Source organism: Pelobates fuscus, chromosome 2, assembly GCF_036172605.1.
Source record: "Pelobates fuscus isolate aPelFus1 chromosome 2, aPelFus1.pri, whole genome shotgun sequence".
Classification (NCBI taxonomy): domain Eukaryota; kingdom Metazoa; phylum Chordata; class Amphibia; order Anura; family Pelobatidae; genus Pelobates; species Pelobates fuscus.
In genome coordinates this window covers 141,059,686-141,087,658 of record NC_086318.1, presented here as the reverse complement: position 1 = coordinate 141,087,658, position 27,973 = coordinate 141,059,686, and the positions used below count along the sequence as shown (strand labels likewise).

Below are 27,973 nucleotides of genomic sequence, written 5' to 3'. Positions count from 1 at the left end.
GTGGGAGTGTCTGCTAGGGAGGGTCTGCTGCTGATTGGCTGTAATGTGTCTGCTGACTGTGAGGTACAGGGTCAAAGTTTACTCAATGATGACGAATAGGGGGCGGACCGAACATCGCATGTGTTCGCCCGCGGAGGCGAACGCGAACATGCTATGTTCGCTGGCGAATAGTTCGGGACATCACTAATTACAATAGATTTTTGAGCTATATCTCATTGTCGTTTTACATGCTCAACAGGCATATTATTTGATATAAATGCTTTTGACCTATTTAAATTAACATTGCACAGTTTTAAAAACTAGAATTCCAAAAAATCAAACAAAACACAAATAATTGTTACTTGTTGTCAGAATAATAGAAGAATAAATGCAAATTTCATACAAAACAACATGTTATGCCAACAGAAATAATATAAATGTAACAGGGCAGAAATGTAAATTTTTCTGCATGTTTGTCAAGCATTTTTGTACATGACCACTAGTGATGTCGCGAACATAAAATTTTCGGTTCGCGAACGGCGAACGCGAACTTCCGCGAACCGGGCGAACCACCATAGTCTTCAATGGGCAGGCAAATTTTAAAACCCACAGGGACTCTTTCTGGCCACAAAAGTGATGGAAAAGTTGTTTCAAGGGGACTAACACCTGGACTGTGGCATGCCGGAGGGGGATCCATGGCAAAACTCCCATGGAAAACTACACAGTTGATGCAGAGTATGGTTTTAATCCATAAAGGGCAGAAATCACCTAACATTCCTAAATCACAATGGATATGGATTGACACCTGAAATATAGATTGACACCTGTCCTCAGAGACCATGATATACACTGACACAGAGCAGAATAGGGACTGTTCCCCCTACATAGGGTCACTTGGCAGATATGAATTGACACCTGTCCTCAGGGACCCTGATACACACTGACACAGATCAGAATAGGGACTGTTCCCCCTACATAGGGTCACTTGGCAGAAATGGATTGACACCTGTCCTCAGGGACCCTGATACACACTGACACAGAGCAGAATAGGGACTGTTCCCCCTACATAGGATCACTTGGCAGATATGGGTTGACACCTGTCCTCAGGGACCCTGATACACACTGACACAGAGCAGAATAGGGACTGTTCCCCCTACATAGGGTCACTTAGCAGATATGGATTGACACCTGTCCCTCAGAGACCCTGATACACACTGACACAGAGCAGAATAGGGACTGCTCCCCCTACATAGCGTCACTTGGCAGATATGTATTGACACCTGTCCTCAGGGACCCTGATACACACTGACACAGAGCAGAATAGGGACTGTTCCTCCTACATAGGGTCACTTGGCAGATATGGATTGACTCCTGTCCTCAGGGACCCTGATACACACTGACACAGAGCAGAATAGGGACTGCTCCCCCTACATAGGGTCACTTGGCAGATATGGATTGACACCTGTCCTCAGAGACCCTGATACACACTAACAAAGAGCAGAATAGGGAATGTTCCCCCTACATAGGGTCACTTGGCAGATATGGATTGACACTTGTCCTCAGGGACCCTGATACACACTGACACAGAGCAGAATACGGACTGTTCCCCCTACATAGGGTCACTTAGCAGATATGGATTGACACCTGTCCTCAGGGACCCTGATACACACTGACAAACTGACACAGAGCAGAATAGGGACTGTTCCTCCTGCTGCACTGAAGGTCCTTTCTGACAGGAGACTTGAAGCGGGGCAGGCCAGAAGTTCTATCGCAAATTGGGATAGCTCAGGCCACAGGTAAAGCCTGCACACCCAGTAGTCAAGGGGTTCATCGCTCCTCAGAGTGTTGATATCTGCAGTTAAGGCGAGGTAGTCTGCTACCTGTCGGTCGAGTCGTTCTCTGAGGGTGGATCCCAAAGGGCTGTGGTGATGCATAGGACTTAAAAAGCTCCGCATGTCCTCCATCAACAACACATCTTTAAAGCGTCCTGTCCTTGCCGGCGTGGTCGTGGGAGGAGGAGGATTACTTTCACCTCTTCCCCTGTTAGATTCCCGTTGTGCTGTGACATCACCCTTATACGACGTGTAAAGCATACTTTTTAATTTATTTTGCAAATGCTGCATCCTTTCCGACTTGTAATTTGGTAACATTTCAGCCACTTTCTGCTTATACCGGGGGTCTAGTAGCGTGGACACCCAGTACAGGTTGTTCTCCTTCAGCCTTTTTATACGAGGGTCCCTCAACAGGCACGACAGCATTTGCACAAGGTTGGATGCCGAGCTACTCATTTCCCGTTCCTCCTCCTCAGTGATCTCAATGAAGGTATGTTCTTCCCCTCAGCCACGTACAACACCACGGGTACCAGATAGGTGACAATGAGCACCCTGGGATGCCTGTTGTTGTTGGTCTTCCTCCTCCTCCTCAAAGCCACATTCCTCCTCTGACTCCTCTTCCTCACAATCCTCTTCCAGCCTTGCCGCAGGTCCAGCAAGTGATGCTGATAAGGCTGATTCTGGTGGTGATGGTGACCACAACTCTTCCTCTTCACGCTCATCTACGGCCTGATCCAGCACTCTTCGCAGGGCATGCTCCAGTAAGAAAACAAATGGTATGATGTCACTGATGGTGCCTAGGTGCGACTAGGTTTGTCACCTCCTCAAACGGATGCATGAGCCTACAGGCATTGCGCATGAGCGTCCAGTAACGTGGCAAAAAAAATCCCAGCTCCCCAGAGGCTGTCCTAGCACCCCGGTCATACAAATATTAATTAACGGCTTTTTCTTGTTGGAGCAGGCGGTCGAACATTAGGAGTGTTGAATTCCAACGTGTCGGGCTGTCGCAAATCAAGCGCCTCACTGGCATGTTTTTTTGCCGCTGGATATCTGCAAAGTGCGCCATGGCCGTGTAGGAACGCCTGAAATGGCCACACACCTTCCTGGCCTGCTTCAGGACGTCCTGTAAGCCTGTGTACGTATGCACAAAGCGTTGTACGATCAGCTTACACACATGTGCCATGCACGGCACATGTGTCAACTTACCCAACTTCAATGCCGCCAACAAATTTGTTCCGTTGTCACAAACCACTTTGCCGATATCCAGTTGCTGCGGAGTCAGCCACTTTTCCACCTGTGCATTCAGGGCGGACAGGAGTGCTTGTCCGGTGTGACTCTCTGCTTTCAAGCAAGTCAAACCCAAGACGGCGTGACACTGCCATATCCGGGATGTGGAATAGTACCTGGGGAGCTGGGGGGCTGCCGTTGATGTGGAGCAAGATGCAGCAGCAGAAGAGGACAGGACACAGCCGAGGAGGTTATGGAAGAGGATGGAGTAGGAGGAGTAAAGGAGGTGGCAGCAGGCCTGCCTGCAAGTCGTGGCGTTGTCACCAACTCCTCTGCAGAGCCACGCATTCCATGCTTGGCAGCCGTCAGCAGGTTTACACAATGCGCAGTGTAGGTGATATACCTGCCCTGGCCTTACTTTGCAGACCAGGTATCAGCGGTCAGATGGACCCTTGCCCCAACACTGTGTGCCAGACATGCCATTACTTCCTTTTGTACAATCGAGTACAGGTTGGGGATTGCCTTTTGTGAAAAGAAATTTCGTCCGGGTACCTTCCACTGCGGTGTCCCAATAGCTACAAATTTTTTGAACGCCTCAGACTCCACCAGCTTGTATGGTAAAAGCTGGCGGGCTAATAGTTCAGACAAGACAGTTGTCAGACGCTGGGCAAGGGGGTGACTTTCTGACATTGGCTTCTTACGCTCAAACATGTCCTTGACAGACACCTGACTGTGGGCAGATGAGAGGGAACGGCTCAAGGCGAGAGACTGAGTGGCGGATGGTTGAGAGGGGGCAAGGAGGACAGCAGTGGTTGACGTGGCTGAAGATGCTGGACCAGGTGGAGGATGGCGGCTTTGAGTTTGTGTGCTGCTTGTACTCATGTGTTGATCCCATAGGCGTTTGTGATGTGCGATCATGTGCCTACGCAAAGCAGTTGTACCCAGGTGGGTGTTGGACTTCCCACGACTCAGTTTCTTTTGGCACAGGTTGCAAATGGCATCGCTGTTGTCAGAGGCAGACACACAAAAAAATGCCACACTGCTGAGCTCTGCAATGACAGCATTCTGGTGGTGGACACAGCATGCGTTGATTGGCGTGCTGTCGGGCTGACCCCGGGTGCCGATGCATGCTGTCTGACTGTGCCACTAGCTCCTTGCGATGACCTCCCCCTGCTTCCAACTCATCTCCTCCTCCTCTCTGTCTCCCCATCTGAACTTTCGCCCTGTTCTTCTTCTTGCCGAGCGGGCACCCAAGTGACATCCATGGACGCATCGTCATCATCAATCGCTTCACTTGTATCTGACAACTCAGCAAAGGAAGCAGCAGCGGGTACAACATCATCATCATCACACCGTACGTCCATGTGTGTAATGCTGCCTGACTGAGACATATCCCTGTTATCTACATCCTCTGGCAATAATGGTTGCGCATCACTCATTTCTTCAAACGGATGTGTAAATAACTCCTCTGACAGATAAAGTGAAGCGTCTGTGGTGCTAGTGATGGTGGTGGCGGCAGGCGGGTGAGTGGTATCTTGAGAGGTGCCCGAAGCTAAGCTGGAGGAGGATGGTGCGTCAAGGTTCCGAGCGGAAGCTGTAGAAGATTGGGTGTCCTGTGTTAGCCAGTCAACTATGTCCTCAGAACTTTTCAAGTTCAGGGTACGTGGCCTCTGAAAATTGGGCATTATTCTAGGACAAAAGGGAATCACAGCACCACGACCACGACGGCCCCTGCGGGGTGGCCTGCCTCTGCCAGTCATTTTTTGGGGGATTAGTGGTACTATGCGTGTAAGCTACTGTGAGACCAGATATGAGTGGCAATGTGCACTGGCAGAGGTTGGCAGAGTACACGCTGTAGGCCTGACACACCCGCTTGAAGACAAGTAACTGCTATTCAATCTATAACAGAGAAAAAAAGTTTTTTGGTTTTAAATGCACACTATTGTGACACCAGATATGAGTGGCAATGTGCACTTGCAGAGGTTGGCAGAGTACACGCTGTAGGCCTGACACACCCGCTTGAAGACAAGTAACTGCTATTCAATCTATAACAGAGAAAAAAAGTTTTTTGGTTTTAAATGCACGCTATTGTGACACCAGATATAAGTGGCAATGTGCACTTGCAGAGGTTTTCAGAGTACATGCTGTAGGCCTGACACCCGCTTGCAGACAAGTAACTGCTATTCAATCTATAACAGTGAAAAAAGTTTTTGGGTTTTAAATGCACGCTATTGTGACACCAGATATGAGTGGCAATGTGCACTTGCAGAGGTTGGCAGAGTACACGCTGTAGGCCTGACACCCGCTTGCAGACAAGTAACTGCTATTCAATCTATAACAGTGAAAAAAGTTTTGGGTTTTAAATGCACGCTATTGTGGCACCAGATATGAGTGGCAATGTGCACTTGCAGAGGTTGGCAGAGTACACGCTGTAGGCCTGACACCCGCTTGAAGACAACTAACTGCTATTCAATCTATAACAGTGAAAAACGTTTTTTGGTTTTAAATGCACGCTATTGTGACACCAGATATGAGTGGCAATGTGCACTTGCAGAGGTTGGCAGAGTACACGCTGTAGGCCTGACACCCGCTTGCAGACAAGTAACTGCTATTCAATCTATAACAGTGAAAAAAGTTTTTGGGTTTTAAATGCACGCTATTGTGAGACCAGATATGAGTGGCAATGTGCACTTGCAGAGGTTGGCAGAGTACACGCTGTAGGCCTGACACCTGCTTGAAGACAACTAACTGCTATTCAATCTATAACAGTGAAAAAATTTTTTTGGTTTTAAATGCACGCTATTGTGACACCAGATATTAGTGGCAATGTGCACTTGCAGAGGTTGACAGAGTACACGCTGTAGGCCTGGCACACCCGCTTGAAGACAACTAACTGCTATTCAATCTATAACAGTGAAAAAAGTTTTTGGGTTTTAAATGCACGCTATTGTGACACCAGATATTCAATCTATAACTTATAGATTGAATAGCAGTTACTTGTCTTCAAGCGGGTGTGTCAGGCCTACAGCGTGTACTCTGCGAACCTCTGCAAGTGCACATTGCCACTTATATCTGGTGTCACAATAGCGTGCATTTAAAACCAAAAACCTTTTTTCACTGTTATAGATTGAATAGCAGTTAGTTGTCTTCAAGCGGGTGTCAGGCCTACAGCGTGTACTCTGCCAACCTCTGCAAATGCACATTGCCACTCATATCTGGTGTCACAATAGCGTGCATTTAAAACCAAAAAACTTTTTTCACTGTTATAGATTGAATAGCAGTTACTTTTCTGCAAGCGGGTGTCAGGCCTACAGCGTGTACTCTGCCAACCTCTGCAAGTGCACATTGCCACTCATATCTGGTGTCACAATAGCGTGCATTTAAAACTAGCTATACATTTCCCTATCAAATGAGTTGCAGCTACACTTTCCCTCCTCTATCTAAGAATGCAGCTTCAGAATGAATCTAAAATGGATGCTGTACAAGAGGTGGGAGGGTCTGGAAGGGAGGGTCTGCTGCTGATTGGCTAGAATGTGTCTGCTGAATGTGAGGCACAGGGTCAAAGTTTAGTCTATGATGACGAATAGGGGGCGGATCGAACCGCGCATGTGTTCGCCCGCCGCGACGAACGCGAACACGCTATATTCGCCAGGAACTATTCGCCAGCGAACAGTTCGGTACATCACTAGTGACCACATAAATGAATTCCTGCATATTAGTTATGCATATCCTATTTAAATATCGTTATCTTTCTTGGTACCAAAATACTATTTAATTTGTTCATTTAAACCGCACTAAATGTAGTAACTTTCATATTTACTAAAATGCTATTTACTCCTTCTCACATGTACTGCAAGTGATTATTTTTATTGGTACTTCAATTTAGCCCTTTGGACAAATACTCTCAGTCACATCCATGAGAACTCACATTCATCAAATGATCTCCCACCAAAGTGAGACATTGTTCACTCTGGAATATGCTTGTTCTTGTATCCTCACTGATGTTAAAGAATCAATAGTTACTGTTCATCTGACAGATTTATGTGTGGACTGCAAATGATGGGTTTACTGAAATTGAAATTATTATGTAGACAATTTTGGAAGGTTTCTTAAAATACCACATTTTTGGAAAATGTGGAATGAGCTATGAGATTGATGATACCTTGTAACCTAGTCAGTCAAAAGCTTTTTTTTAGCACCATCATAAAAAATGGCTAACTGCTGTTACCTAGCTGTGGTTCTTTGTTGAGCTAATTTACATACACCTACCCAGAATCCCTTGCAGTAGTGAGAGCACTGTTCAAGTTAGACTTCTGTGGGGAAAAGCAAGTCTTATGACTGGTGTCTGAATTTGTGTTTAGCAATGTATTAACTATATTATATAAGGAAAACTGAAAAAAGCCTTGCACTCCTACTTACAGTTATTTCTTTAAAACAGAAGAAAAAGTAGGGACTACTTGTCTTATGGAGGCTTCCTATGCCTGACCATCTCTGACCAGCGGAGGAGCAAAGTGTGCTTCATTTCCGGTGGTGAGAGAAATTTTCCCACAATTCTAAGCTTTCCTCCCTGTTCCCGCGATGCATCCTGTCAGTATTGCCGAAAGTCCTGTCACTTAGACAGAACACCTGCAAAACTGCCGAATTGCGTCCTAACAGAATGAGAACAGTTTCGTGTTAGGATGCAATTCGGGTCTTTGTTCGTATAGGAATTTCATTCGAATGAATGAAACTCCGATCTGATTCATGCCGCGGCTGCAGCAGCCGCTTAGTAGATAACTCCCTAATTCCCATGGTATTAGGGAGCTATCTACCAAAAGGCTGAAAGACCTAAATTGGTCTTTCAGCCACATTTATTAATACTAAGTAAAGATTACATAGTATTAGTAAATGATGCCCCTACTCGCTATACCGTGAGTAGGGGCATGTATATTAAGCCTGTGGCTGCTCACTGTTAAAAAAACGAACACACCTCCCTCCTCCTGAGCGCCCACCCGTGTCACGCGAGTGGGGGCTATTAAACTGGGCGGCGGGTGGGGGTCCTAAATAACAATAAGGGGGGGACCTATTGTCCTCCCCACCAGCCCCACCCCTGAGCGGCGGGTGGGGGCCTTAAATGAGAATGTGGGGGGGACCAATTGTTCTCCAAAAGAACTTTCCCATGATGTGTAAATTGACTCATAACACTCTGGATAGCTTAAAATTCATCCAATCAGAGTGCTCTGTGTCATTTTACACAGCGTGGGAAAATTCCAAAGAACTTTACAAGCTGTGTAAAATGACAAGCACTGTGATTGGTTAGATTTCAAGCCATCCAATTTAGAGTGTTATGAGTCATTTTACACACCGTGGGAACTTTTTTAGGAATTTTCCGCTGTGTAAAATGACAAGTGGCACTCTGATTGGATGGATTTCAAGCCATCCAATTAGAGTGTTCTGAGTCATTTTACAGAGCGTGGGAAAGTTCTTTGGAACTTTCCCACGCTGTGTAAAATGACACAAATCACTATGATTGGATGGATTTCAAGCCATCCAATTAGAGTGTTCTGAGTCATTTTACACAGCGTGGGAAAGTTCTTTGGAATTTTCTGCTGTGTAAAATGACAAGTGGCACTCTGATTGGATGGATTTCAAGCCATCCAATTAAAGTGTTCTGAGTCATTTTACACAGCGTGGGAAAGTTATTTGGAAAGTTCTTTGGAACTTTGTGGTTCCATAAAAATTTAAAAGAAATTCCCGAGAGTGCAGCCATACTACTTCAATCTATGATATTTTGGCCCTGGTGATGCACCCGGTTTTTGAAATAACTGGTATAATGTGTGCAAGGTACAGTATATATTTATATATATATATATATATTTATATAACATATATATTAATTTTAAAATACACAGACAGTGTATGTGTATGTATGTGTAAGTGTATATATATACTTAGATCATATATATATATATATATATATATATATATATATATATATAATTTAAGTATATATTATAAAATTTTACACAGTTTTTTAACTTTATTAAACTTTATTACAGGCAGCAGGGGGACTACCTGTCATTCCAGGCACTCCCACTGCTGGCACTGCTATGGACGGTTATTCTGTCCATATGATCGTGAGGTCCTCACAAGGACCTCGCGATCATATGGCAAAGGAGGGCTGGTTCGGCAGCAGGGGGACTCCCTGGGATGCCAGGTAAGTCCCTCATTGCGATCGCCGGCATGGGATCACCGGCAAGCGGGTAAGACCCTGGACGGAGTGGATGTGCTTTAGAGCTGGGTCTCCAAGGACGGCATTGCACGCCCGCTGTCCTTAAAGGGTTAATAGTAAACTGACTAGCATCTAGTGACATGTTTTCACACACATATATATATATATATATATATATATATATATATAAAGTTATGTTTATTCAGTTGTTTTTGTCAGTATCTTCTATGAACCTCTCTTGATTTTATATAAAATGTCACTTTTTGTTTTGCATTCATTTTTATATTTTATAAACAGTAATACATATTTATCTGAAAGATAAATCCAGCAAACTTCCTTTGAGATTCTGAGAAAAACATATAGCCTCGACATATTAAGCCAATGTACGCAGGGGTGATAAAAATACTTTGTTACATACAGACGCCCATGTTTTTATAAGGAGGATTTCCAGATTAATGAAAAATATATACAGGTTTATTCACTACAGTGAGAATTCCAAGTGAATTTCAATTTCAAGGTCATAGTAGCTGAATGGAAAGCATAGCAGATGTAGAGAATTTTTCCAGTTTGGCAATGTTGACCTTAAATTTAAATACACTTTGAATTCACCTTGGATTCTCAATTTAGTGAATAACCACGATATTATGAACTTAAAGCACTCAAAGCTCTCTTAAAATAGATTTTATAAACACGAGCATGTTTTCTTTGGAAATTGGAGAAATATATGTTAAAAAAACATTTACATACGTTTACTGAATATACAAAGATTTAGCTAGATCTTTTAAAATAGGTTTTATAAAAACTTGTATGCTTTATTTGAAAAATTGCAAAAATATGTTTAGAAACATTTAAAGAAGTTTACATGAATATACAGAAATTTAGCAACACATTCTAGAGGTATTTATCTCAAAACTGAAATAAATAACTTGAGATAAAATAAAAACTATATATAATGTAATTTAACAAACCAACTTTAAAGTAATATATGCAAAAATATATATATATTTTAAATTATTAATCACATCCTATACTTTGTCTTTTTACGGAGTTATTGTGCGCTACTTATTTGTCTTTAATAAAGAATATGTGATGAAAACATTTAAGTCTTGCATTTCTCCTAAACCTGAATGTTGGTAAAGATAGGAATGTCTGTATCATACTGTATACTCAAATAATAACATTCTTTTAGCAAAACACATGGAACCTAAGGTACTAAGGTGGCTGGATGGCTCTTATTGCAACAATCTGAAATATGTAATAATTGAAATAGATTCTGTATTTACAGTTATATATAATGATAATATATTGAATAACTTACCATTTCATTATCCTCGCCTTGGTTAAGCAAATCATACTTTTGATTCATTTTGCTTAAACTATCCAACAGAGCTCAATCCCTCAGCACTGGAATGTGAAATGATCTAATAATCCTTCCTTACTAGGCTCTTGTTTTCATCTAGCCACATTTTTTTCAAACAGATCCAGCCTTCTCATTTCCATAATTCTCTGATTAGAAGTAAATGCTGCCTATTGTTTACAAGTGAACCCAATCAAATACTTCTGTTTCATGGTCCATTACAAAAAATGGCACAGTCGCCAGACACGGTGTAGACTCTCCTGTCACCCACTATAGACATGGCTTGAACACTGCAGTCAGCTGTGATAATATTAGTCATAATATAATTTTATAACATGACAGGACGCTTCGTATTTTGCATAATCTCTCTTTACTAAAACTCCAGCAGCACAGATTTAACAATAAAGTTTAGTGAAAAAACCATTGCAACAGGTTATAAAAGGCCCCACCCCCTGTATCACTTCCTCTTTCTTTGCTGCTCCAGCCAAGGCCAATTTATTGTAATAGCTATTTGCACTTTATTTGAACATTTGTGTATTGTTATTTATCCCCTGCTCCCCTTCTCACTGCTTTACCCCTTATGTTGGTTTAATATTGCTTTATCTGTGTTTTTCTGCTGGCCCTGTGTTTCCCCTGTCACTATCCTTGCGTGGATCACAGCTTTTTACCGCAATCGCGTCTTCTCTACTGACAGGATTCGGGGCTTCAAGGCAAGGGTACTGGGGGGAGCGAGGTACTGGGGGGAGCGAGGGAGCGCGTTCCAATACCGTCAGGCCGCGATGCGCGCGAATGTCGACCATCTTGGATCTCGCGAACTGATTCCCACGAACTGGCATAGCTTTTCTCTGTAGGTTTTCATATCTATGTAAACATCACTGTTCCCTGAGGTGTGTGCACAATGGAGGTATAAATAGACGTACAGGATGTGTTTACCCCATGATTGGGGATTATAGGTGCTGGTTAAAAGTGTTCAGCTCTCTCCTACACTCATTAGTGTTCACCTTCATGGATATAAGCCCTCTCCATTGGGGCAACAGTATTCAAAAACCATATGTGGGTGCACATAATTGAATATATTACACCCTACGCTGGGTGACCCCCAAGTGAGTCTGGCACAAGTCCTAATTGACATACAGGGGTGACCCCCCTATGCTGGGTGACCCCCAAGCGAATCTGGAGTTTTCTTTTTTACTGTTACAGGTAAGATTCATCTGTAGGAAAAGGTTACTGATTGCACAAGGTTTGATTTCCTGTTGGTAATTATAAGGCATTTGATTGGATTAGGTAGCTACTTGCTATTGATTGCTGTGTAAATTAGCTATTGTTTGCTAATAAGCAGAGGCCTACCCAGGTGTTAAACATTCCTAGTGGGAGGTGATTTTAGGAGTATATAAGGGCTGTTGTCATAAGCTTGGCTAATAGAGCTTGGTTGCTTCTTCTAAGTGTTGCTTCTAAGCGTCTGTGGTTGGAGATATTCTGGAGAGTGTTGCTTCTAAGTGTCTGTGGTTGGAGATATTCTGGAGATAAACTGGAGGTAATCTGAGGTATTCAGGAGGATAAATAAAAAGTTAAGATTCGTTTGGTTTAAATAATTGATCTCATTGGAATGGCAGACTTAGTTCAGTGTAATAGTTTCTATGCATTTGTTTCGCGTTCCACTTTTTGGAGGTTTAGTTGTTGTCTAATCTGTAGACAGTTCTCTATCTTGCGGCAGGAGATTGTATTTTTGAAGTCTGAGATTTGTAAATTATCTGGTAAACAAACTCAGGCTGGAACTGCTGCAAAGCCACTGCCACAGAGACATACTAGGAATGGCAGATGGATTACTGTAGGATCTGGTAGACTTAGAGTTGTGGATAAAAGGCATATTGCACAGTCTGTTGTTCTACATAATTCATTTTCTGCACTTTCAGAGTGTAATGGTGTCATGGAGACAGGCACTGAGGCTAGTGGCGTTGTGCAGAGAGGCACTGAGGCTAGTGGTGTTGTGCAGAGAGGCACTGAGGCTAGTGGTGTTGTGCAGAGAGGCACTGAGGCTAGTGGTGTTGTGCAGAGAGGCACTGAGGCTAGTGGTGTTGTGCAGAGAGGCACTGAGGCTAGTGGTGTTGTGCAGAGAGGCACTGAGGCTAGTGGTGTTGTGCAGAGAGGCACTGAGGTTAGTGGTGTTGTGCAGAGAGGCACTGAGGCTAGAGGTGTTGTGGAGAGAGGCACTGAGGCTAGAGGTGTTGTGGAGAGAGGTACTGAGGCTAGAGGTGTTGTGGAGAGAGGCATTGAGGCCAGTGGTGTTGTGCAGAGAGGCTTGAAGACTATGATGAGGCCTAATAGAAAGCAGTTGTTGTTGGGGGATTCCATCATAAGAGGTGTGGAGATGGACAATGGTGGTCTTGTGAGGTGTCTTCCCGGAGCTACTGCTCACAGAGACAGGAGACGTATCTGTAATATTGTTAAGCAAGCAAAGCAGGAAGGGGAATTGGATGTACTTGTCCATTTAGGGACAAATGACTTGGCTTGCAATGAGGTTTCAGAGGTTAAGGACGTTTTTAGTGTTTTTGCCAATGATATACGGCAGGTTGCTTCCACACTGTCATTCTCTGAAGTTCTGCCTGTGCATAACACTCAGAATGACAGGCGGATGCGTATTAGGGACTTTAACTTGTGGCTTGGTGAATGGTGTCGGGAGCAAGGATTTGGCTTTATTGCTCATGGTAGCTCTGTTTGGAATGGAAATAAACTGTACAAAAAAGATGGTTTGCATCTTTCTCAAAAGGGAACAAATGTTCTCAGTGAGCAGTTCAGAGGTTTTGCTAAGATGTATTTAAACTGGGGGGGGCAAAAGGGTGATAAAACATCAATCCAATTGTCCCCCAAAACAAGGACAGAAGGTGCCTGTAGCAAGTGTGTTAAAAAATGATAAGCTTAGAGTCATGTCTACAAATGCTCGCAGTTTAGGGAATAAGATCCATGAACTTGTGGCAATAATGGCAACTGATAGTGTAGATTTAGTCGCTGTTACTGAGACATGGTATAATGAAAAAAATGACTGGGACATAGCAATACCAGGGTACTCTTTATATAGAAAATACAGGGAAGGCAAGAAAGGGGGAGGGGACTTTTCTAAAATTAGAATATGTGTAAAGGAGTCATTGTCAGACTGGAGCAACTTAAATGGAGTACAAAATAAATGGGATTATTTAAAAGCTGCACTACTGAAGGCAACAGAAAATTGCATTAGGCTTGTCAGTAAAAGCAAAAAATTCAAGAAACCACTGTGGTACTCCGCAGATGTGGCCAAAATAGTAAAAAACAAAAAGTTAGCATTTAGTAATTATAAAAAAAACAGAGTGAGGAAGACAGAATGACCTATAAGATTAGGCAGAAAGAGGCTAAGCAAGTTATAAGAGCTTCCAAATCACACACAGAAGAGAAAATAGCACAGTCAGTAAAAAGGGGGGACAACACTTTTTTTTAGATACATAAATGAGAAAAGAAAAGTAAAACAAGGATTAGTTAGATTAAAAACAAAAGAAGGAAGGTATGTAGATGAGGATAAAGGTCTAGCTGACTGCCTCAATGAATATTTTTGTTCGGTATTTACAGCTGAAAATGAAGGAAAGGGACCTCTGTTAAAAAAAAGGATAAATGAGTCATTTATTACACGTGAGTTTACAGAGGAAGAGGTTCTATTTCAACTGTCAAAAGTAAAGACAAATAAGTCAATGGGACCTGATGGAATACACCCAAAGCTATTAAAAGAGCTTAGTGGTGTACTAGCAAAACCATTAACAGATTTATTTAACCAATCATTGTTAACAGGAGTAGTCCCAGAAGATTGGAAGTTAGCGAATGTTGTGCCCATTCACAAGAAAGGTAATAGGGAGGAGTCGGGCAACTATAGGCCAGTAAGCCTTACTTCAGTAGTGGGGAAAGTGATGGAAACCATGTTAAAGGATAGGATTGTTGAACATCTAAAAACACATGGATTTCAAGATCAGAGACAACATGGGTTTACTTCAGGGAAATCATGCCAAACTAATCTTATTGATTTTTTTGATTGGGTAACTAAAATTATAGATCAGGGTGGTGCAGTAGACATTGCTTACCTAGATTTCAGTAAGGCTTTTGACACTGTTGCACATAGAAGGCTTATCAATAAACTGCAATCTTTGAGTTTGGATTCCAATATTGTTGAATGGGTAAGGCAGTGGCTGAGTGACAGGCAACAGAGGGTTGTAGTCAATGGAGTATATTCGAAGCTTGGGCTTGTCACCAGTGGGGTACCTCATGGATCTGTACTTGGACCCATTCTCTTTAATATTTTTATTAGTGATATTGCAGAAGGTCTTGATGGTAAGGTGTGTCTTTTTGCAGATGATACTAAGATATGTAACAGGGTTGATGTTCCAGGAGGGATAAGCCAAATGGCAAATGATTTAGGTAAACTAGAAAAATGGTCAGAGTTGTGGCAACTGACATTTAATGTGGATAAGTGCAAGATAATGCATCTTGGACGTAAAAACCCAAGGGCAGAGTACAGAATATTTGATAGAGTCCTAACCTCAACATCTGAGGAAAGGGATTTAGGGGTGATTATTTCTGAGGACTTAAAGGTAGGCAGACAATGTAATAGAGCAGCAGGAAATGCTAGCAGAATGCTTGGTTGTATAGGGAGAGGTATTAGCAGTAGAAAGAGGGAAGTGCTCATGCCATTGTACAGAACACTGGTGAGACCTCACTTGGAGTACTGTACACAGTACTGGAGACCATATCTTCAGAAGGATATTGATACCTTAGAGAGAGTTCAAAGAAGGGCTACTAAACTGGTTCATGGATTGCAGGATAAAACTTACCAGGAAAGGTTAAAGGATCTTAACATGTATAGCTTGGTGGAAAGACGAGACAGGGGGGATATGATAGAAACATTTAAATACATAAAGGGAATCAACACAGTAAAGGAGGAGACTATATTTAAAAGAAGAAAAACTACCACAACCAGAGGACATAGTCTAAAACTAGAAGGACAAAGGTTTAAAAATAATATCAGGAAGTATTACTTTACTGAGAGGGTAGTGGATGCATGGAATAGCCATCCAGCTGACGTGGTAGAGGTTAACACAGTAAAGGAGTTTAAGCATGCGTGGGATAGGCATAAGGCTATCCTAACTATAAGATAATGCCAGGGACTAATGAAAGTATTTAGAAAACTGGGCAGACTAGATGGGCCGAATGGTTCTTATCTGCCGTCACATTCTATGTTTCTTTGTTTCTATGTTTCTATGTTTCTGGAATCACGGGGAGTCATTGTAAGCAAGGGGTCATTAACTCTAACACCACCTCAGGTGATACAATTCCCCGGATTCAAAATTGAGTTGACAAAATGTGTCCTTTTACCTAACACAATAAAATCAAAGCCATTCGGTGAGAAATTGGGCGTACTCTGCGCAAGGACTCCATTCCTTTCCGTATCCGGGCTTCTGTAGTGGGACTCCTGTCCTCATTCATCCAGGTGATTTTCCAAGTCTACTACACTAAAAAACTATGCACTGACTGTAAGCCCATTATCTGTTGATGGGTAACGCTTACGGCCATTGGATACCAGTAACGCCCGAAGTAAGGGCCGAACTCCATTGGTGATTACTTCAAATGCAGGCGTGGAATAGCTAGATATCGGTGGTTCGATACATAAACTGCTTGGGCAGAGCATGATCCCGGGACATGTACTGATTCTGCCTGCCTCGCAACACCACTCTACGTGCAGTATGCTTACAAGGATTTGGCAACCTATGGGCCGACTGGGTTTCTCGACTCTGGAGGGACGTCAACGGATGATTGAACGTCTCAATATTCCGCACACTGTGGACTCTGTGGGGTCTGCTCCAGTTGAACAATTTGCATCCCAGTCCAACAGGCAATTACAGAGCTAGTTCAGCTGGCTTCCAGATCCAGAGTACGAGGCAATGGACGCTTTACTTCGGAATTGGACGTTCCAATGCTCTTCCTCTGTTCTCCAGATTGGTGATAGTCCTTCATCACTTGCGGATCCACAAGCTCACTCTGTTATTCGTCACTACCTGATGGCAGAGTCAAGCATGATGTCCGGATTTACTGGAACTACTGGAATTTACTGGAACATCCTTCCTGCTATAATCCTTATCGCGTCTATTGACGAACACCCAAGGGGAATTGCATCCACTGGTCCTCCAAAGACACTTGGACCTAGTGGCTTGGGGCCCCAGGCAATAGAGGGAGCCACGACTCCACATGGACTGGATGGATTAATTGATGTATGGAGAGAACCCTCGATCCCTTTATGGCACCAGTTACTGCCGTGCTAATATTCTTATACCATCCCCTTTGCATCGGGAAAGTCATATCACCCTCTCAATGTTACACATTCGGCTATCTTGGTGGCTCATGCCCCCTACAGGGGACTCTTATAGGTCAGAACCCGTTGGTCTGTCACCTTCTAGGGGGATTCGTCTGTCTAGACCACCCGCTCCCAAATACTTGTGTTTGATGGACATGGATCTAGTTTTACATTTTCATTGTGTATGGCCAGACAATATGAAATTGTCTTTGCGCCAACTGTCAACGATACTTACACTTTTGTGTCCTTTTCTTTCGACAGATTATGGACATTCGGCGTAGACGTTTTTTCCTTTATTCTGGAAGGAATGTATTTTCTCTCGCAGCGGACTAAGATGGAACTCCCTCCGTCTCATATCTCGTTTTTCGGACTGTTTACTACTTTTGCATGGTGGACACTTTACTAGGATAGGTGGAGCGTACCACTCCTCTATAGACACCCTAGTCAGGACCTCTTATTTTCCCTTTTGCTGGCGGATATCCCTAGCGGGTGTAGACTCTTGTTTTGGTGCTCACTCGGTTCAGGGCACACAGAAGGTCTTTCCGGCGGGTGCTTTGTCTACCAACATATTGCGATCCGCCGACTAGAGATAGTACATTCCGTGTTTGTTCATTCCGTCAGGTTTCTCTTGCTTCTTTTGCTCTTCATCCACGGCTTTAAAAATGCAAAATATGAAGCCTCCTGTCATGTTATAAAATTGTAGATTATGCTAACGCAGTGTACCTATAATCTTAATTTTATTAGGGACAGGAGGCAAGTATTTTCCCACCCTTTTTTCCCCTCCCTGTTTATATGATTCATTAGTTTATACTTCAGTAAAGATTTGAATTCGGGGTTGTGTGTTTATGTCATTATTATGTGGTTTATTTATATCATACATCTTGAGATTGCGATTATTATCCGTTATGATTACTTATTACATACAATTTGACTATATATATTAATGTATTTATCCTCAACTACATATTATTCCTGTTACAAAAATGTTATTGTCTCATTTGGTAAATTCCCCTCTTTTTGTGAAGTGCTGCGGAATAAGCTGGCGCTATCTAAACAGCAATAATAATAATGAGAATAATAATGACGAACAGTTCATTTCCAAGTCCCTTTCACGTCTTTTGTTTCTTTTCAGTTTGATTCTTGTTCATGGATCAATACATGGGATAGTCTTCACACTCTACGACGTTGTTTATTGTATTTACAGGATGTTTTTATGGGTTATATCGCATCAAAGAAAGAGGAAGTGATACAGGGGATACGGGGGGCGGGGGGGCTTTTATACTCTGTTGCAATGTTTTTTTCACTAAACTTTATTGTTAAATCTGTATTGCTGGAGTTTTAGTAAAGAAAGATTATGCAAAATACTCACCAGAGAACAAGGGACCAGGTAATGTGGTCTAAACGCAGATGAAGAGACTTACACAAAAAATAAATAAATAAATAAATCTATCAATGCACCCTAAGAGTAATCTCGACACAGTGGTCTGACCACTAGTGTCTACCTGAACCAACTCTCCTTACTGAAATTTGAACAGCTGAAATGCGTGTCAAGTGTTTTCTTTCTTTCTTTTTTTTTTTTTTTTTTAATCTCTGCACTTGGTAGCACTTTTCTATTTTTGTTACCACTATGGTTATTGATTTTTAGGTGTTTATTTATTTATAACTTCAGTAGGGAAAGTTGGTTCAGGTAGACACTAGTGGTCAGACCACGGTGTTGAGGTAACTCTTAGGTTAAATTGAGAGATTTATTTATTTATTTTTGTGTGAGGCTTTTCATCTGCATTTAGAACAAATTACCTGGTCCCTTGTTCTCTTCTGACCCTGTGACTTTTCTCTCCCTAACCTCGCTTACACTACCTTTCCGCCAGTCGGACACTAGGGGAACCGGAACTTAGATGCTAGTTAGTACTCCAGACAATTGATCCCCTGGGCACCATTTAGTAGATCTCCCTTTTTTCAAGTTATAGTTTTTGTTTGCATATTCCTTTTTATCCTTAGATGTATTAAAGGTAGGACCCCCCTTCCTCATTATTTCATATACAGTGGACCTCTCCTGATGTTAGTTTCCCCTTGTGGGACTCTATACATTGCCTACTCCTATTTCCTATATATATATATATATATATATATTGGGCCACAATTTTTGACAGATTAATAACTTATTCGTTAGTATTTCAATTTATTTGAGTAATTCCACAAATGGACAATGACTAAACATTTTTGACTTTGCTTACATGGTGTGTTCAATAAAAACATGGCAACATTTCATTATTTGTGTGTTATTAGTTTAAGCAGACTGTGATTGTCTATTGTTGTGACTTAGATGATGATCAGATCACATTTTATGACCAATTTGTGCAGAAATCCATACCATTCCACAGGGTTCACATGTATGAAAAATGTGTGTTAGGACAGCAAAATAGATAGTAAACACCAGGAATTCTTTACATTTTTCCAATACTTATTGATCTCAAAAATATGACTTTGCAAGGTATACTTTTTACAATAGCTCAGGTACAGAAAAACAAAAAAAATATATAAAGATATACATTATATATGCTCAAGTTTAATTTTAATCCAATAAGATCCTGACAATATAAGGTTGCATTCTTCAACCTTTGAAAACAGAATTTATATTAACCAGTATTTCCCATTTAGTATATAGAAGCAGTCATAAGCAGTGGTAACGAGACATGGTGCCTAGGGTTATATAGCAAATAATACATGTATTTTTCTCTTTATTGAACTTGGAAAACTTGAATAATGGCATGTGAGGCTTCCAGAAATGACTAGAACAGTACATTTCTGTCCCAAGGCTACTGACATATTAATAGATAATTTGTAAGTACTTTACAATTTTAGATGTACAGATGTACAATGTTGCAACAAATGATGCTCATATGGGGCAAAGATGACAAGTATGTACTTTATATTTTGTGTTTAATATAGTGTATCCTTAACCTGTTATGTTGTGTTTAGTAATGCAGAATGTGCCAGTGTTTACAGAACATTGTAACCTGTGGCACCGATTGCTGTATATTGTAAGCTGCATCTCTGATTCGAGTCAGCAGTCCATCCAAACAGAGCCGAACTGGGCATTTTTTTATCGCAGTGGCTCAATGAGGGAAGTGTTTAGTCATTACCAATGAAAAGTAATCCCCAAGAAGGTGAGTGTGTTGGTTCAATGCTCTTACAGGTCATTGAAGAGCTCTTGCATGAGAAAAAAGACTATGTTTGTTCTGTGCAGCACAAGTACATTTGCTTGTGACTTGCCTTTGATGTCTCCATAAGTGGGATAACAGAGATGAAAGGGCCAAGTGAGTGGTGCATTGTGTGTGAGGGGTGCAATGTTGAAAAGTTAGAGTTCACTCTCCTGAAATTCAGTACTGTAAGATTGTTGCCATTGTAACTATGGCAATGCTCCGAGCATGCAAGAAGAACATCCCAGCAGAGATGCAGGCTAGAGCCCCCAGGTCTTTCTCTCCCTGCTCCTTGTCTCTGCCACAGTAGTGATGTCCTGAACTATTCGCTGGCGAATAGTTCCTGGCGAACATAGCATGTTCGCGTTCGCCACCGCGGGCGAACACATGCGATGTTCGGTCCGCCCCCTATTCGTCATCATTGAGTAAACTTTGACCTTGTACCTCACAGTCAGCAGACACATTACAGCAATCAGCAGCAGTCCCTCCCTAGCAGACCCTCCCACCTACTGGACAGCATCTATTTTAGATTCATTCGGAAGCTGCAATCATTTTATTTTTATTTATTTTTTTATTTATTTTTTAATTCTAAATGCAAAACATTGGTATATAGGGGAATATTCACTAAATGCCAAACATTGGTATGTTCCCCTATATAACAATGTTTGCATTTAGTGAATATTCCCCTCTATAACAATGTTTTGCATTTAGTGAATATTCCCCTGTATAACAATGTTTGGGTCTATATAACAATGTTTTGCATTTAGTGAATATTCCCCTGTATAACAATGTTTGGCATTTAGTGAATATTCCCCTATATAACAATGTTTGGCATTTAGTGAATATAGCGGAATATTCACTAAATGCCAAACGTTGTTATACAGGGGAATATTTACTAAATGCAAAACATTGTTATATTGGGGAATATTCACTAAATGCCAAACATTGTTATACAGGGGAATATTCACTAAATACCAAACATTGTTATATAGGGGAATATTCACTCAATGCCAAACATTGTTATATTCCCCTATATAACAATGTTTGGCATTTAGTGAATATTCCCCTATATTCACTAAATGCAAAACATTGTTATATAGGGGAATATTCACTAAATGCAAAACATTGTTATACAGGGGAATATTCACTAAATACCAAACATTGTTATATAGGGGAATATGGCCCCCACCCCACCCTGAGCGGTGGGTGGGGGCCCTAAAAAAACAATAAGGGGGGGACCTACTGTCCTCCACCCCGACCCCACCCGTGAGCGTTGGGTGGGGGCCATAAAAAAATGAGGGGGGAACCTACTGTCCTCCCCCCACCCCTGCGCGGTGGGTGGGGGCCATAAAAATAATGAGGGGGGGACCTACTGTCCTCACCTCCCGGCCCCCACCCCTGCACGGTGGCTGGGGGCCCTAAAAAAACAATAAGGGGGGACCGACTGTCCCCCCCGGCCCCCACCCCTGAGCGGTGGGTGGGGGCCCTAAAAAAAAACAATAAGGGAGGAGACCTACTGTCCTCCCCCTTGACCCACACCCCTGAGTGGTGGGTGGGGACATTAAAAAAACAGTAAGGGGGGGACCTACTGTCCCCCCCGGGCCCCACCCCTGAGCATTGGGTGGGGGCCCTAAAAAAAACAATAAGGGGGAACCTACTGTCCCCCCCCAGGCCCCCACCCCTGAGCGGTGGGTGGGGGCCCTAAATACAAATGGCTAAATACAAAATACAAATGACCCTAGTCACCCCCTCCCCCCCAAAAAAAATTATCCCCCTACCTACTCCCCTCACCCTAAAAATAATGAGGGGGGTACCTTTAACTAAGAACCTGTAAAAAAAATAGAAAAAAACAACTTACCATTCGATGTTTTCTTTCTTCTAAAATCTTATTTTTTCAGCCCCAAAAAGGGCAAATAAAAAACGATAATAACCGACGCAATAAAAAAAAAATCCATCTTCACCCATAGAGGGCTCCGCGCAGACTGAGCTCTGCAGGGCGGGGGGAGGCTTATAAAGCCTTGCCATACCCTGCAATTAGGCTAAGAACACTCTGATTGGCTGGTTTAAGCCAATCAGAGTGCTCTTTGTCATTCTACACAGCGTGGGGAAATTCCAAATTACTTTCCCACGCTGTGTAAAATGACACAGAGCACTGTGATTGGATGGCTTGAATTCCATCCAATCACAGTGCTCTTTGTCATTTTACACAGCGTGGGAAAATTCCAAAGAACTTTCCCATGCTGTGTAAAATGACACAGAGCACTGTGATTGGATGGCTTGAAATCCATCTAATCACAGTGCTCTGTGTCATTTTACACAGCGTGGGAAAGTTCTTTGGAATTTTCCCACGCTGTGTAAAATGACAAAGAGCACTCTGATTGGTGGGCTTGAAATCCATCCAATCACAGTGCTCTGTGTCATTTTACACAGCGTGGGAAAATTCCAAAGAACTTTCACACGCTGTTGAAAAAGACACAGAGCACTGTGATTGGATGGATTTCAAGCCATCCAATCACAGTGCTCTGTGTCATTTTACACAGCGTGGGAAAGTTCTTTGGAATTTTCCCACGCTGTGTAAAATGACAAAGAGCACTCTGATAGGCTTAAACTAGCCAATCAGAGTGTTCTTAGCCTAATTGCAGGGCGTGGCAAGGCTTTATAAGCCTTCCCCCGCCTTGCAGAGCTCAGTCTGCGCGAACCCCTCCATGGGTGAAGATGGATTATTATTTTTTTTGCTTTTTTTTTTTTTATTGCGTCGGTTATTATGGTTTTTTATTTGCCCTTTTTTGGGGCTGAAAAAAGAAGACTTTAGAAAAGAATTTAGAAAAGAAAACATCGAAAGATAAGTAGTTTTTTTCAAATTTTTTTTACAGGTTCTTAGTTAAAGTCCCCCCCCCTCATTATTTTTAGGGTGAGGGAGATAGGTAGGGGGATACTTTTTTTGTGTGGGGAGGGGGTGACTAGGGTCCCCCCATTTGTATTTAGGGCCCCCACCTGCTGCTCAGGGGTGGGGGCCAGGGGGGAGGACATTAGGTCCCCCCTGATTAGTATTTAGGGCCCCCACCCACTGCTCAGGGGTGGGGTCTGGGGGGGACAGTAGGTCCCCCCCTTATTGTTTTTTTAGGGCCCCCAACCGCCGCACAGGGGTCCCCCCCTCATTATCTTTATGGCCCCCACCCTCCGCCCAGGGGTGGGTGCCGGGGGGGCGGACAGTAGGTCCCCCCCCCCTTTATCATTATGGCCCCCACCCGCCGCCCAGGGGTGCAGGCCGGAGAGGGGGAGGACAGTAGGTCCCCCCCTCATTATCTTTATGGCCCCCACCCACCGCCCAGCGGTGGGGGCCAGGGGGGGAGGACAGTATGCCCCCCCCTCATTATCATTATGGCCCCCACTCGCGCCCAGGGTTGGGGGCCGGAGAGGGGGAGGACAGATCCCCCCCTCATTATCTTTATGGCCCCCACCCGCCGCCCAGGGGTGGGGGCTGGGGGGGGAGGACAGTAGGTCCCCCCCCTCATTATCATTATGGACCCCACCCGCCGCACAGGCCAGAAAGAGTCCCTGTGGGTTTTAAAATTCGCCTGCCTATTAAAGTCTATGGCGGTTCGCCCGGTTCGCCCGGTTCGCCCGGTTCGCGAAAATTTGCGGAAATTCGCGTTCGCGGTTCGCGAACCGAAAATTTTATGTTCGCGACATCACTATGCCACAGTGAACTGCCTGTGGGATAGTGAGGGAGATCTTTGATCTCCTCACTGGCCCATGAAGGCACACAGCAAGGCCGGCAGGAGAGATCCTCTGATCTCCCCTGTCGGCCTTGTTGCATAGTCATAGCTGTCCACTGTGCTCTTACCATGCTTGCCCATTGGCCAGTCCAGGCCTGCATCCAAGTAACAAAGTAACTGACAGCAATAAAGTCAGTTGTAGATGGCTTTCTGTATTCACATTTATGTTATCTATGTTGTTGTCACAGCCAAGTGTGCCCTTAACCTGTGATATTTCATATGAATATATATTGGGGAAAAGGTGTTGTTTAAGGTAACTCTAAATGTACATTTCAGGTATTGATAACAGATAGTGATGTTGTTGGATCTACTTACTATAACTATTTGTTTGTTTGTGCAACTGTTGTGTTTATCCTTAGATCGAACTTTAAATTGAATAAACACCTGAATATAACATAGGAGGTAACGATGGGGTAGTGGTGAACATTTGTTAACAATCTAAGTGCATGCTTATATATATTTTTCCTCAAAAGTTTGAATTGTATTTTTCAGTTTGTTTGAGAAAACAGTATTACAGTAAGAGAATAAACATGGTATCACAAGTGCCAAACAATATTGCACTAGAAGTTGTACACAGTCACAAGCAAATATTCACATGAGCGTTACATATGTATTACATGATCGTTTTAAAGCTGTCATCAGTTTAGGTCAGGAAAGAAAAAAAGAAAAGAAAAGATGTACACATTCTTACATTCACAAGTGTGTAGCGTGCATCTCTGTAGTTGTAGGTACCATGTATGGTGAGGTAGGAGAGGAAATGGACTAGGAAGAGGATAGGTGAAGAAGAGAAAGGAAACATGTACTTGTAACATATCCTAAGTTAAAAAAAAATAGGGGATTCAGTCAGGGTATACTGCTTACTATTCCTTCCACATTTCGGCAGTGCAGCTTTGATCTGACTGGGAAGTTGCCGCTATTTTTTCGTATATACAGTATTGACATGTTTTTTTTCTATTAACTGGGCTTTAGTGGGGCATATAGTTTGTTTCAAGGAGATTGCCATCAGACGCCTTGCGGCTAGTGAGACCATTACCACCAGCTACCTGTGGTGTTTGGGCAGAGGGTGAGGGAATTTCAAGAAAAGATAAGTGGTAGGGTCATGTGTAAATAATGGAATGGTGGGAGCCCTTAGGACTTCCGTCGCTCCCTCCCTTAGTGGTTAAATATCCCAGCAGTCTCACCAGATGTGGTACATGATACCCTCTTCTGTTCAGCATCTCCAGTAGAAGGCTGGAACATTAGGGTATATTTTATGCAGTTTGTTGGGTGTTAGGTACCAGCGGTAGATGAGTTTCCTATGGGCCTCTATATGTGAATAACATTTTGTAATACCTTTAAGTGCGTTGATAGTGGAAATCCAATCTGTATCCTGGGGGAATTGCCACATTCCTTGGTCCATTGGCTCTCAAAAGGGAGAGTGCTACTTGTAAAGGTGTGTATTAAGGATTTATAACATGTAGAGAGTAGTTTGGGTCTGCATGGAGCTTTCCAGCAGAGGTGATACAATACTTGTGCTGGTAGGGGCTGTCTGGGGCCTCACAGCTGCCTAAACCACCTTAGGGTAGACTAATTGTGCAAGGCCCCTCCATGCCGTCTGCCTGGGGGAGAGCGCCCGTGGCTGACAGTCTGCAGCTTCGCTGTGTGCAGAGCTGCAGACCATGTGTCTCGTGAGATCTGGCCAATCAGAGCGTTGTCATGGGTTACCACGGCAATGCTCTTGACAGGTCTCGTGAGGTGCATGGTCTGCAGCTCTGCACACTGCAGAGCTGCAGACCGGAAATCACCACCAGACCACCAAGGCATGAAGGACACTGGACCACCAGGGAATTAAGGTATTCAATCTCAGCCCCCTCCCACACCACCATTATCACCCCCTCCCAGCATACCCCATTTCTCACACCATCACCCTTGCCCCCCCAATATCCCACTCACTATCCCCCCTCCCAGTATACGCGTACGTTATAGCCTACTAATTATGTTGTTACCTTCTTGATCAGCTAGTACATATATGCGCACCACTACTATTCTGTAAGTACTATTTGTATCGTGCATTCACCGTATACAGCATTCATATGCGTTTAGATACTCTCGCATTTAGATACTCTTTTGACTATCATTGACTCTATTTACCCCCACAATAGTCTCATATCTAGTGACTTCTGTTTCCCTGCTAGCACAGACGTGTGCTTTTGCTGATTTAATAACTATATGTATTCAGAGAGTTTTATATAGAGCTAGTGTTCTCTTTATCGATTGTTTTATATAGAGCTAGTGTGCTCTTTATCAATTGTTGATTTTACTTGTATTTTTAGGTTTCCACTATTGCTTTTGAGTGGAGCACTCTGGGTGATTGCTAATTGCATTTTTAAACTAAGTAATACAGACTTTTAATTGTCCCTGATACCTTTCTAGTGGTACACAATGTCTAAAAAAAAAAAAATATTTTTCCCTCTCCCTCACACTATCACTTCCCTCTCTTCCAGTAACCCCCCTCCCCCACAGTATCCCACCCTCCTACACACTATGACCCCACTCCATTACAGAATGATCCGCCTCACTTGCAGTATATCCCCTCCCCCACAGTATCACCCCCTCCCTCACAGTATTACTCCCTTCCACATACCATCATCTCCTTCCTCACAGTATCACCCCCTACCACACACTATTGCCCCATCCCAGACACTGTCACCCCATGGTCACAACCCACAGTCAAACACTGTCCCTCACAGTATCACCCCCTTTTCCATTGGATCACAACCCCACACACACAATATCACCGCTCACACACAAACTGTCACCCCCCTCCCACACACAGTGTCATCCCCCTCACACACACTGTCACCCTCCCTTATACACACTGTCACCCACTCACACACTGTCATGCCTCCCACACACTGACACCCCCCCATAATGTAGTGTTACCATACTATTACACACTGTCAGCCTCCCCACATACACTGCCAGGCTCCCCTCACCACACTGTCATTCCCTCTTCACACTTTCAGCCCCTAATGCATCTACATTCACATTAACCACTCCTAATCCTGTTAATCTCCCCCTTCCATACTCACCTGCCCTTGCTCTGCCACACTCACCCTCAGGGCCGGACTGGGGAAAAAATTTGGCCCGGGCATTTTTTATTCACAGCGGCCCACTGAAAAAGGGTCGGAGCCAGATAGGGTGTGTTTTGTCATCCCCAATGACAAGCACGCCCTATCTCAAAATGAGCATGTTGGTTCAATGCTTTTCCAGGACATGAGAAAAGGGCCCTGTATTTGTTCTGCACAGCGCAAGCGAATTTAATAACATGCTTGCGTTATGTTTGCTACAAACTTGTCTCAGGGGTTTCTATAATTGGGATACTCACTGTATCCCATTTATGGAGACACTATGTGTTTTCTTACATGGAATCTAGTGTGTGCATATGGGATCCAGAGTGTGTATGTCAGGATGGGGGCAGGATGGGGGCAGGATGGGGGCTTCCTATGCTATAGGGATCAGAATCAAAACACAGGAATAATTCTATTAACACTTGTCTGTGTCACAGGTAGGGGCAAAGTGACAAAAATAATTCCTTATTAAATATCATAATCATCATTATTGTTACTCTAAAAGGCCTACATAATTGGTCAGGCGTCCCTATCTGCCTGTGGCTTTTAGTGGTCCCACTTTCCACTATAGTCTTGAAGAAAATTTTTTTTATAATAAAAAAGAAATACATTATACCCCTCTCCCCCCCCCCTTTCTTACCTGTAGTCTGGAAGGGTGGGGATCCTGCTACTGACATCCATCCCTGGTGGTCCTCGTGGTAAGTGAACTCTAGCCTGTGAGGCTAGAGTTCAATCTCGCGAGACCCGGACGGTTGCCATGGCAACCGTCCGGATCTCGTGAGAGAAACCCGGCGGAGCTGCAAGTTAGAGCTCCGCCGAGTCCTCCTCCCAGGCTGGCTGTCTCCCTCCCTCTCTCCCCGCCGGAGGCTGCGTGTAACAGCATGTGGGCCGGTGAGGGAGATCTTTGATCTCCC

The 27,973-nt window shown here is 43.3% G+C and overlaps 1 protein-coding gene across 1 annotated transcript in view; it reads right to left on the bottom strand.

Moving 5' to 3' along the window:
* The window catches only part of LOC134586877 (probable cation-transporting ATPase 13A5), a 145,596-nt gene extending 134,596 nt beyond the window's left edge, over positions 1–11,000 (bottom strand). Inside the window, exon 1 of the mRNA XM_063442780.1 lies at positions 10,568–11,000. Within this exon, the coding sequence (XP_063298850.1) occupies positions 10,568–10,615 (48 nt within the window). The 5' untranslated portion in view covers positions 10,616–11,000. The remainder of the gene's footprint in view (positions 1–10,567) is intronic.
* Positions 11,001–27,973: the final 16,973 nt, after the last annotated feature.